Genomic DNA, 11,944 nt, shown 5'->3' with positions numbered 1-11,944 from the left:
CAGGAGTCGGCAACATGCAGTTCTTTTGACCATCGCATGTGAATATGGAAAATGTTTATATGGAGATGAACCATGATTTTTTTTTTTTATACATTTACCGTATTGTTTCCTGTTTTGTTATTTTCCCATAATAAAGTAATTAAGAAACACTAAAAGTCTCGACACAAGAAACCGAGTTCAGTCTATTAAATGGGAAATACACTGTAGTAACCATAAAGGAGATGTCAGGTTGTGAGGTGGGGTAGGACCCAAATGCACGTGAGTACCGAGGCATTGCGAGGAAAACAGGTTTATTTTCAGAAACGGGACACAGAAGGGTACTCACATGACAAAGGGTATGCTAAGACAAAGACTGGACACCAAACAGGAACCTAAATACACAGAAACAAACAAGGCACAGATGAACACAATGAAACTGACGAGAACTGAACGAGACACAGGTGACGACAATGACAGGGAAACACTAGGACAGGGCAAAACCAAAAACAATAGAGGGGCACCGCTGTGGCCGTGACAGGAGAAGAAAGCGGGAGTGGGTCTGATGAAAGTGCAATCGATGCTTGTGATACTGGAGCTGTGAAATGACTATCATCAGGAAGGTGGAGGCCAGCCCTTTCCTATGCGCTGGTCTGGTTTGGCAGAACATTTTGGCTTAATCACTTCTCATCTGTGTGAAAATAAATCAGGTGGAGCCAATGCTTTCAGGCCATATTTGAGACTTTGAATTAATGACAGGATGAAATGTGCCAGGCATTGTGAGATTGGAATGGGTGGGTGTTTTGGGACTGTACACTAACCAAAACCTGTGACTCACTTTGAGCAGTTTTAGTTTTTGATCAGAAGTGTATTACATGATGAGCTATAACAGTAACAGTATAATAAAGCATTCAATTGACACAATTTTTAAAGAACTTATCAAGATCAATACCCTATTCTATCCTTGTCGATCCACTCATCCATCCATGATTGTAGCCTACCATTATTCATCCATCCAGACCCCATCTTCAAGCAGGAATCCTGTCAGTGTGTGTTTCACCTGAACAGTATTAGAAGTCTGTGTGTGTGTGTGTTGAGGGGGTGGTGATGGTGGTGGTGGGGGGGGGGGGGTCATTCGAAGTAAGTTAACATTTGGAATGTCTCATTCCATACCTAAACATGCATAACATTGAACACGTATATTGAACAGTTAGCTTTTTTAACCAATGCATTTTTTTCCCTCTCTTTTCGTACACGGTGGTTTAGGCTACACAAAACACGACAGAACCAATCGCACCAGGTTTGACATATTGCTTAGAAACCACCATATTTGTTTATATTTCATGCATGCCACATAGATGATATTATGTTTATACAAAAATAACACTAGTGCTGATTACTGTGTATCATACGGTATCAATTACAGAAAATCTACTTTCTGCATTTTTTTGCGAATGAGTACAGCTTTCCTATGTATTAAAACACAATATCTGGCTTGGGTAATATATCTGCAGATATAAAATAGGTGATTATGAATTCCTTATTTGTAATTTTCCATTTTTCTCTTAACTTTTAAACTTATTTTTAAATGATTTACAGCTGTGTTCATGTGAATGTTTTTCCCAAACCTAATGTAGGACGTTAAGAAAGGCAATGCTTTTAGAGAAAAAATTCCAGCAATTATTGCACAACAACTTTTCCATCTCATACATTAGTTGTAATTAAAACCTGTGCAATTCAAGGTCCCATAGATTACTATAGAGCCATGCTAGGCTTTTATAATGTAGCATCTGCAATTTGAACGAATTCACACATTCCTTTGACAACTACACTTGTTGCCTTTGCTTCTATTGTACAGTTGTGCCCAGGTTAAAAGTTTAACAACGTACTGAAAGTGTGAAGTGCCACAGGAGTTCTTTTACACCTGGTGATGAGGACACGAGGAGGAGTACAGTGGCATAACTGAAGCCATGGCAATAGAGAAGAGACAACAATAGCAAACCTTAACCCTAACCCAACAGTATCTAACCCTAACCCAACAGTAGGTAACCCTAACCCAACAGTAGGTAACCCTAACCCAACAGTATCTAACCCTAACCCAACAGTAGGTAACCCTAACCCAACAGTATCTAACCGTATCCAAACAGTAGCTAAACCTAACCCAACAGTAGCTAACCGTAAACCCTGTAAGACCCCTTGTTGTAAAATTACAACATCACCATCAGCTCTTTAATTGCTCATTTCTTTTTTTTTAAAGATCAAATTGATCCAATAGCATTGCAAGGCAAGACAATAGGACCCGATGGTTATGTAAATGTATTCGTTCCAAGACATTTTTATTTGCAAATGTGTTTTTGGGAAAGCTAAAGGTGATGTTGAAATTACAGGGTCGGGTCTTACTGGGTTCGTTTTTGCAGCTTGAGCATTTCCTGTTAACATTTAAATGCAACACAGGCTAATTAGGGGAGACATTGGGTTACACAGTGAAATGTGTAATGTATTTTAAACAAATGAGTGGGCACACAGGTATAAGAAAGAAAGAAAAGAATACAAAAACCAAACTTTGGCAGAAACATTCTTAAAGCTTTGCTGGGTTATCATCGACTGATAGCCCCCCACTTGTTACGAATGGTAGTTAATAGTCATGTTCAAATGATTATTCACCAATATTTACAGTATATTAAAGCATGGGTGCAGTATTCCGAAAGAAAGTTGTCAGAAAAATTAAAAGGATTACCTTTGAAAGTGTGTCCCCCTTCAAAATGAGGCCACAATGAGACACCACAACCAAGGCATTTTGTTAGTGTTTACAGATACATAAACAGGAAGAGGAAGTGATGTCACTTCCTACTATATAACAGTTATGCTCTCTATAAACAGTTTCCTCAGCCATTTGTAAAATAAGGTGATGCTTAATTTGGACATCAAAAACCATTCGAGTTCAAACAACTTGACTTCCATACTATCGCTGTCTTTAAAAAGCACCAATCCCATATAAAATGAAATACAAATTATCATAGTAGTCTGGGAGAACAAAAACAAACCTAGATATTGAATTTGAAAATGATTAATACCCCCAATTGGTTTATAATTACATTAATATGTTAATATAAATACTGTTATTTTTTCTTTGTTGAGCTCAATTAGAAGTAATTCAAGGACATATCTTTTGAGCGGCTATATATTTTGTAATATGTTGACAAATAAGACTTTCAATGAGTCAGATCACTTAAAATGGTCTGTGAGACTACAGTAGATTGCTGAGAGAGTAGTGTCCAATCACAAAGCCAACAGTAAGTAAACAGGTAATTTAATGTTTAGGAGCCCTAACATCAGACAACCAAATGTAGGTTTAGAAATGTAGCAAGAATATTTGTAGAACTGGAAAACGACATACTCCACTGTAGATTCCTTTCACTCATGTAATGTACTGTCACCATACTCTTCAGCCTATATATGTATATATATATATACACACATACATATATATTCATATATTTCAAAAATATTAAAAAGTACTAAATATAAAAATACAGAATAATTGTAAAAAATTAACAGAATATTGAGTTTTATATGAAATCCATGCAAATAAGCTTCCCTATTAGTTTAAGACTCATGAAAGGGAATCAAGGAAGAACAGCAGGCAGGTCTGCTGGCTCAGCTCTGTAAACATCATAGTGGTCCTTTTAACTAGATTTCTCGGCAGTGGCAACTTTAGTTTTGTCTTCCTATTTGGTCATGGGGGAATTAGGGTTGGGGCCACAGTTGGAAAGGAAGGGGGAGGGTCAAAGGTCAAAAAATAAACCTCATAAACAATGGGGTACAAACCAACAACCTATAAAATATGGCTCTGATTTGAGTAGAAAAGGTTTGTATAGAGGAGGCTTGTGTAGAGACACAACCTAGTTATGACAAAAGAGGATTTAAATATGGCAGTTGTATTACTTTACTGGGTCTGACAGCATGATCTAAATGAGCTCCTCCAGCTGTACTACACACCACTGGTGGGCAGGACAGTGTTTTTTTACTAGATACCCCTAGCTTTAGGACTCCTCCAGAACAGCTCTTGTTTCTTTGAATGGCAGTTTTCTGAGGCTGTGGTGCTAGAGGCCAGGTGTGCTGGGGATGTGCTGTGTCCCTGCACTAGCAGAGAGGAGGGACAAATAGGAAAAGAGGGAGGGGTGATATTGGATTTAGATCTGGGATGCTGATTGTTATCCTTGAGGCACAGGAGAGATCAATAGTCTCCCGTGTCACTCGCCAAGGCTAACACAGTGAGGTTCAATAATGACACTCAGACGTAGAGGCGTCCGGCGGGTTGGATAGCCAGCACGGATGGCTACAAAGTACCTTTGTACCGGTGGCACGTACATATTTTTCTCTCATCTAAACGAATGATAATCTAAAGCAAAATGACTACCTTTTTCCATAACTGTCCCCGCCTAAAATTAGTTCCTTGATAACTGTTCCTAAAATCCCGATCAACAATCCCATGCCAATCAACTGGGATACAACATGCATTTTACAATGAGGGAGGGGTATCTGTGGAAAAAATATCAATATCACTCAATTCACTTAGATGGTAGTTTTCGTACTCAATATTGAGGCAGTATAATGCACTGTCAGGCTTACTGGCAAGGAGCTATAGAGAACCAGAAGTCTGCCTGAATGAGATGAGGGCAGATGGATGTTCCTCTTATGCCCGTTGCCTGTAATGGCAGACAGGAGCCAAACTAGATTAGTTGATTCCTTGGCACTGTCCTTCCTAAACACAGTAAATCTCGAGGGGCCCTAAAGAAGAACACGTGTCTTCAGACATTCTCTAGGCAAAAATATGGCGAGACAATGACCTCAAGCCTGTAGTGTCTCTGACTCATAAGGAAGTACTCTTATTATTGAGCTAAATTCTCCATTAATACACTTTACAAAAATATCATGAAATAAAATAAATTCACAATGTACTCTTACAATAACAATAAATGAAAGGAAAGGCATGGCTAAGTAACTGAGAACTCTTAAAATGACATTCGCCCAATAAACTTTAAAGCTGTATTGAAGAATCAAAGCATATTTACATACAGGAAGATAAACAACACCTTAAAAGTCATTAAGCGTATACACGATAGAGGCAAGTACAGAACGATAGATAACATGCTGCAGTTCAGTTCTGGGGAGGGTTTCAAATCAAACCAGAATACATCAAGGATTACGGGAGAAACCTAGATTAGAAAGGAAACATGAAGAACAGGCTGTCAAACCAAGACAAATTGGTTGAGGGGTGGTGGACCCAGTCATTTGTGAGTTTAAAGTGATGTGATTGGATGCCCTGCATGTCAGTCTGCTGCACACATTTACAGGAACACTAGAACCAGTCAGTGCAAGCCACCCAGGTAGGCTGTGGCTGTCGGTGGCAGGGGGGGGTGGGGGGTGGAACGGGGGTAAAGGTGTTTGTGTGGAGGAGGAGGTTCTAGGCGATACATGGGACCCACTGCTGAGTGTATGTGTAAAGGTGTGTGGGAGGGTCAGTATTTATGGAATGATTCTGTGAGTGTGATGTGACACGCTGTGGCTGACCACCACAGCTGGAGGTGCAAGTGGGTGGGGGAGATGTCTGATGTCAGCCAGCAGGGCTAATGGGGGGGAAGAGGTTAAACGGAGGTCTCGTGGTTGCGGAGGGAGGTGTCGGGGGCCTGGCCGCCCCCTGAAGAGGAGGAACTGGGGACGGCCTCCATCTCCGCGCTGACCTCCTCGATGGGGGGTGTGCGGGCCTCCTCCTCCGATAGGGGCACAAACTCAGGGTGGGCCATGAAGTTATGGATGGAGCTGCGGGATTCTGGGTTCTCTATTCCCTCGTACAGGGAGCTGCGGAACGCGTTCACCACCTTAATCTGGAGGAGGGGAAAGGAGAGAGTCAGTACACAGACACAGACACAGGAGGCAGCTGTCAGCACGTGGGAGTGTGATGAGGAGGAGGAGGCAGGCAGTGGCGTATGGGGAGGTAACTCTGTCAGGGGGACAAAAGGTGATCAGTGGTTTCATGTTGATAAGTGAAGGATTCTGGGTGTTTCCGTAACTCACTCCGTACCTCAAACCATACACCAGGTAAGACACACACACACACAAAATACCACACACATGGAGACCGACGGAGGAGAGTTGAGGATGCTGCTAGGAAAAGGCAAAAACAAGTCAACATAAAATACTGGGCTCAATGCAGATGGGAGATGGGGGTGCATGGATGATGCAGTTACTAAGACAGACAAAACTCCATAGTACATTAAATGCACACAAGATCTTGAGTTGAGTGAATGTGAAACAATGATTACGGTCAACAACAAAATAAGTAAAATAAGAGAAAACTCAATATGAATCAGTACCATAGAAAAGCATAGTGAGAGGGTTCTAATATAAACTGGGAACACAATCACAGATCACAACAAATTCCACAGCACAGACACAGGGAAACACACACAAACAACACACAGAGACGCAAATGAACACACAAAAAAATCGAACAGAAACAAACCCGTCTAATGCTATTGGCAGTAGGCAGCATTTCATCACTAGAACGGTAGGAAGCACACCAACACTGTGAGCCCACACACAGGCACAGCAAAATAGCTGGCAGCATACAAACACATTGAACACAGAGAAGGACGGCAGCAGTTGTAGGTGTTTGGCAACTACAGGGATGCCAGGTTGGTGGACATTTGGTGGAAATAAGAGGGGACTGTCATGAAGGAATGAGGGAGGCTGAGAGGGAGTAGGGAAGAAGGATGATATGCACTTTGGTAAACACAACACATGGCAAAACACACAATGCATAGGCACATTAACGAAAACTCTTAAGACACACAATCCTAACTACGCGCGTACACACATTTACCCACACATAGCAGAATACACACACACACACTTTCTCTCAAACTCGTATGCTCCCCAGCATTCTCTCAAAAAGACTTAGGCCGAACCCCAATACTCCCCCTTACCACTAGCCCTTAGTTTACCCCTAGCCCTTGGCCCTCGAAATTGAGGGGTAAGGGCTACATATGCCTAAGAAATGGGACGCCACTTGGTTACAGGTACGTCATCTAGCACGTATCGATATCTCCAAAGCAAGTAGTGTTATGCACCGATATCAAACAAAGTTTGCTGCTAATGGAGTTTACTTAAAACTGAAGGCATGCTAGTCAGAAATGCGGGACTGTTGTGCAAATCAGCACAAAACAAGACTGTCATAATATTTTATCAATTAATTAAGCCGAAAATATTACATTTATCGGACTCTCTGGATGATCTGGCCACCATTGTTGCCGGTCGCGCAGTATTCACATAGCCCTAGGTTTCAAGTAAGCTCCCGATCTTACTTGGTTTTAAGGGGTGTATACCCCTTAGTCTTAGCCCTACCCCTAGCTCCAAAAGAGTATTGGGACACCACTAGCTCTCACGGGAACGCGCAAAACTAAGGGGAAGGGGTTAGGGGGATTCGGCCTTACTCTCAAATATATAATAAATTAACTGTAAAAGAAATAAACCGTAACATGCATTTGTATAAACTTCTACACCTAAAACGTATCATATTGCTAGACTGAGTGATAAATCTGGTTTAAATATAGTTAGCCAGAAGTGATAAATTAACAAATTTCTTTTAAAATGTTCATATATATATGTACTTTTTTTCTGGCATTTCGGCTTTATTGGGCTAGCGATAGTGAAGAGTGACAGGAAACGTAGGGGAGGGAGAAAGAGTGGAGGACATGCAGGAAAAGGCCAGTGCTGGAATCAAACCCAGATCCCTGCGGTATGGCTTCTGCCTACGTGGTACAAGATCTTCACCACCGGTGAGCCAGCGACTGAACAGGAGAAAGCTGGAACATTCTAGCTGACATGATAGGTGTGAGGATTTGCTTGGGCACGTCAAGTCCTCAGGTCCTGTCTTCTCAGACTTAGCTGTGTCGTGAAACCAAAACCCATAACATCAATTTGTTCTCCAACACAAGGAACCCTCTAACAATCTCTATACAGCTGGGGCATCATGCTAGGGATCTTTTGTCCGTCTGTCGCCCTCATTTCATTTGAGACCTAAGCCCCAGTCACGTTCACTAAGCCTTCACAGAAAGACTTGCCGAAGAAAAGAAAAAAGCTTGTGTTTTCTTTTTTTTTTCTCGTTATCATCCCTTTGGGTTAAAAACTGAGTACGATGCAAAAGCTGTCATGGAGATAGCGCTGCTAGCCTTGTTTGCCAAGATGTGAGCGATATAATCAAATAAATAAAGACACACACTCCCTGCACACTCACACACACAGTGAGTCATAAGTCCTTCTTGAATAATAAGAACGAGGGAGAGAGAGGAGCAAAGCAGATGACACTGTTGATGAAAATGGAGAGAAAAGGGCGGAGGGAGGGAAAAAGGGGGAGTGGATGCATGTGGAGGAGTGAGAAAGTTTTTGAATTCTTTATGAAAAAGAGAGAGAGAGAAGGAGAAAAAGAGAGGTAGAGAGGGAAAGGAAGAGAAGGAAAGACAGAAAAGAAAAGAGGGAAAGAGAAAACGGATGTTTAGAGGGAAAGACATAAACAGAGGGTGATACGTAGATAGGATGAGAGAGGGGCTTGCAGCATCTGTCTTTGGTCTGTGTGTGTATCTATACATGCAGCTGTGTGTGTTTCTGAGTGTGTCTCTCTGAGGACACTGTTGCTGGGCAGATGCTGCTTGTCTGTGTGACTGAGAGAATATGTGCGTGACTGTATGTGTGTGTGACTGAGAGAGTATGTGTGTGACTCATACCCCCTTTCCACCAAAGGGAAACAGGAGCTAGTTCGGAGTTTGTGCTAGAGCCGGTTCCGAGCTGGTTCAATTAGCAAACCTTTTAAGAACCGTTTTGCTTTTCCACGGGGTAGAGAGCCACCACAGAGCCAAATCATTATGTCACTGTATACGTCTCATCTTTCCCAGCCACGCTAGCGCGGCAGCGCCAAACACAAAGCAGAGCCTGTCTACAGGCTGTTTATCAATCTGAAGAACGCTCAAAATGCAAGGTTTCTTGGCTATTGCGCAATACCCTGGACTCACAGCAGTATGACAACACATATAGTTTGTCCCCAATACGAGCCCCTCCAGACCCAACTTCCCAACCAAAATGTTGTTGTGGGTGGGGCTAAGTTGGGCTGGAAGCCAGGCTATAAAATAAGCAAATTTTCAGCAACTACACTGCCCACTTCTCGTTACATTTTAATTCAGAGGCTGATTTACAAGTACCGTTTAGCTAAAATATGAAAATTTAAAGCAATGGCGGTCAAAGGATTCTGTTCGTCTTGTTGGTAATGGTAACCCTGCCCCAAGCGGCTCTTACTTGGTTACACTAGCCCAGCTTCGAAGTGGTGCCCATGGCTAACTACTTTCCCTAGTTCGGAGCCGGTTCTCAGGCTGTCGAACCAGGGAAAGAACTGGTTTGAGATTAAGCACAGGCTCCGAACCAGCACCCAAAACGTGTTGATGGAAAAGGGGTATTAGTGTGACTGAGAGTGTGTGTGTGGCTGAGTTTGTGTAAGTGGTGTGTGACTGTGTACTCGCTGTGAAATATTTTTACTGTTGATTGCTTTTCTACAGGTACACTCTTGCACTTTTTGAGGCTCATGTTGTTTAATTGTAACTTGTTTAACTACATGCTCTTATGGTTCTTCCCTTTGATACTTAATTGTTTTTTCACAATGTATGATTCATGTTTTGGCTGCCCGCAATGTTTGGGGCTATCTCGTTGTTATGATCAGTGACCTATGCACCTTTGTAAAGCTCTCTTGGAAGTCGCTTTGGATAAAAGCAAAAATTAATAAATGTAAATGTGACTGTGTGTGTCTGTGACAGAGTGTGTTTGTCTCTGTGTGTGACTTAGTGTGTGTGCATGAGTGTGTGTGTCTAACTGTGTTTGTGACTGTGTGTGTGTGACTGTGTTGGATTGTTGAAGCCACTCCCCTCTCTCTTTCCCTCTAGCGCAGAGCAAAGTCATTCTTGTCTTCCTGCCCTCCTCTCAGGAAGCGCTACAGAACGAGAGGCTGAGGAACTGATGAATGTTTAGTCAGCACATCAGTTTTTTTGAGTATAGTTGATCCAGTTGATCTTCATAAACCATGACTAACAGATTCTCTCAGGACACTAGTTAAACAAATGACTCCATTACTACTGTGCTAACCATGCTTCCCCAGGTCGTTCTCACTCTCTCTGTCCCTCTGTTACTCTCTCACACTATCTCTTTTGCACTCTCTCTCACAAACATAGACACACAGAGTAATTCTCTAGTGACTTCCTTCATCATAGACACACGCCACCCACACAAGTAAGCAAGCATACGCATGAAGAACCCAGGCACACTTCACAGACTACATTAAGCCATAATGGATCCACTGTGGGGTAGGGAGGTGGAGATGATTGACTACGGCCCAGAGGACTGTGAAGGTAATGAGTACATTATGAAGTACTGCGTGTGTCCTTAGTGTGGGCTTGGCGGTAAGCGGGGTGATATCCTGCTTCCTGGTGGCCAGGTCAGAAGATGACAGCCATATAAGTGTTACAAAACACACACAAATACACCCCCCTTCCACACACACACACACACATACATACACACACACACACAGATAGGATCACAGATACACACCCCCTACCATCATCCACACGCACGTGCACACAAGCAGGCACGCACACACTGATATAGTGCAGGCAGCTCAGGTAATGGGAAAGAATGACGTTGTGGTTATTTGAGACAGAGTTAACCCTTTGTCGTTAACCGTCGTGAGGAACTCCAGGTCCTGGAAGATAGATACTGTCCCCTCACCCCGCTCAAACTACAGATTAGAATGCCAAAGAGATTAACCCAGTCCAATTACCGCCCTACCCAGTCTGTTGACTGTGTCAGGGTCAATGAGCATGGGGAAGAATTATTCCAGATTAACAGAGAGGAATAGTAATGATGTTTCTCATCCCTGTCTCATCCGTACATTTGACGTTTTTATTTGAGATCTCACGAGGGTTAGGTCATGCAGACAGCTAGAGAGAAGCACACTTCCAGAAGAACTCAAACCCCCACAATGCACTGGGAAACGGTGTTTAGGAGAGATGCAGAGTGGATCTGGGATGCATAGGGAATGTCTGTCTCTGAAGGCAGGGGTGAGAAAACAAGTGCAAAATAGAGAGAGAAAACAAATTCAGGACAGTTGAGTCGAGAGAAACAATCACAGAGAGATGCATAGTGGGGAAGAAAGAGCAAAAGAGAAACGGAAGAGGTGAGAAGAGAAGAAACCAGAGAGAAATTATGGGAGAAAGAGAAGGCAGGAAGAGTTGAGACAAAGACACACAGAGAGAAGGATAAGAGTGGCTAACAGAGCGTCCGTCATCATCAGGCACACTAGGTCGGTAGTACCCAGTCATGCAGCATTCCCATCGCAAAAAAAACCAAAAAACCTTCAAAGCGTTTGTTAATGGGGGTCGCTGTGGCGACCGCACTCACTGCCTGCCGTGGTGGAGGAGGAAGCGACGGCGGAGGAGGCGAGGAGGGGCGGGGCCCCAGCAGAGTTGGCGGCGGACAGGGAGGAGGAGCTAAGCCCTACGTGGGTGGGGCTAGAGACAGTTTTGGCGGTGTCGTTGTGCTGGCTGACCACTGAGGGCTGGCGACGCAGAGCTCCAGGCACGGGAGCCTGGCCTGTCTGAAACGTGTAGACCACGTCCATCTGCATAGACACACACAGGGGCACAGTTAGAGAGACAGGAGAAACTGAACACAGGGGTGGGAGAGAGAGAGAGACAGGAGAGGATGAACATGGGGGGGAGAGGGAGGGAGAGAGGGAAAAAGAGGGAGAAAGACAGGGAGAGAGGCAGGGAAAGAGAATGATGGAAGGGGAGAGAGAGAAAGAGAGAGGGGGAGATGGAAAGAGACAGAAAGAGAGAAGAAAAGAGAAAGATAAAGGGCAAAATAG

The 11,944-nt window shown here is 43.2% G+C and overlaps 1 protein-coding gene across 2 annotated transcripts in view; it reads right to left on the bottom strand.

Annotated features, from left to right (window-relative positions):
* Positions 1–273: 273 nt before the first annotated feature.
* Positions 274–11,944, bottom strand: part of LOC146274054 (plasma membrane calcium-transporting ATPase 1-like) — a 101,822-nt gene continuing 90,151 nt past the window's right edge. For both annotated transcript variants that reach the window (XM_084704182.1, XM_084704183.1), the window contains one exon: positions 274–5,864. In XM_084704182.1, the coding sequence (XP_084560308.1) occupies positions 5,625–5,864 (240 nt within the window). In that variant the 3' untranslated portion in view covers positions 274–5,624. The remainder of the gene's footprint in view (positions 5,865–11,944) is intronic.

The sequence above is a fragment of the Hypomesus nipponensis genome, chromosome 9 (assembly GCF_054491055.1).
Source record: "Hypomesus nipponensis isolate SF chromosome 9, ASM5449105v1, whole genome shotgun sequence".
NCBI classification, from domain to species: domain Eukaryota; kingdom Metazoa; phylum Chordata; class Actinopteri; order Osmeriformes; family Osmeridae; genus Hypomesus; species Hypomesus nipponensis.
This window is presented reverse-complemented; position numbering and strand designations above follow the sequence as displayed.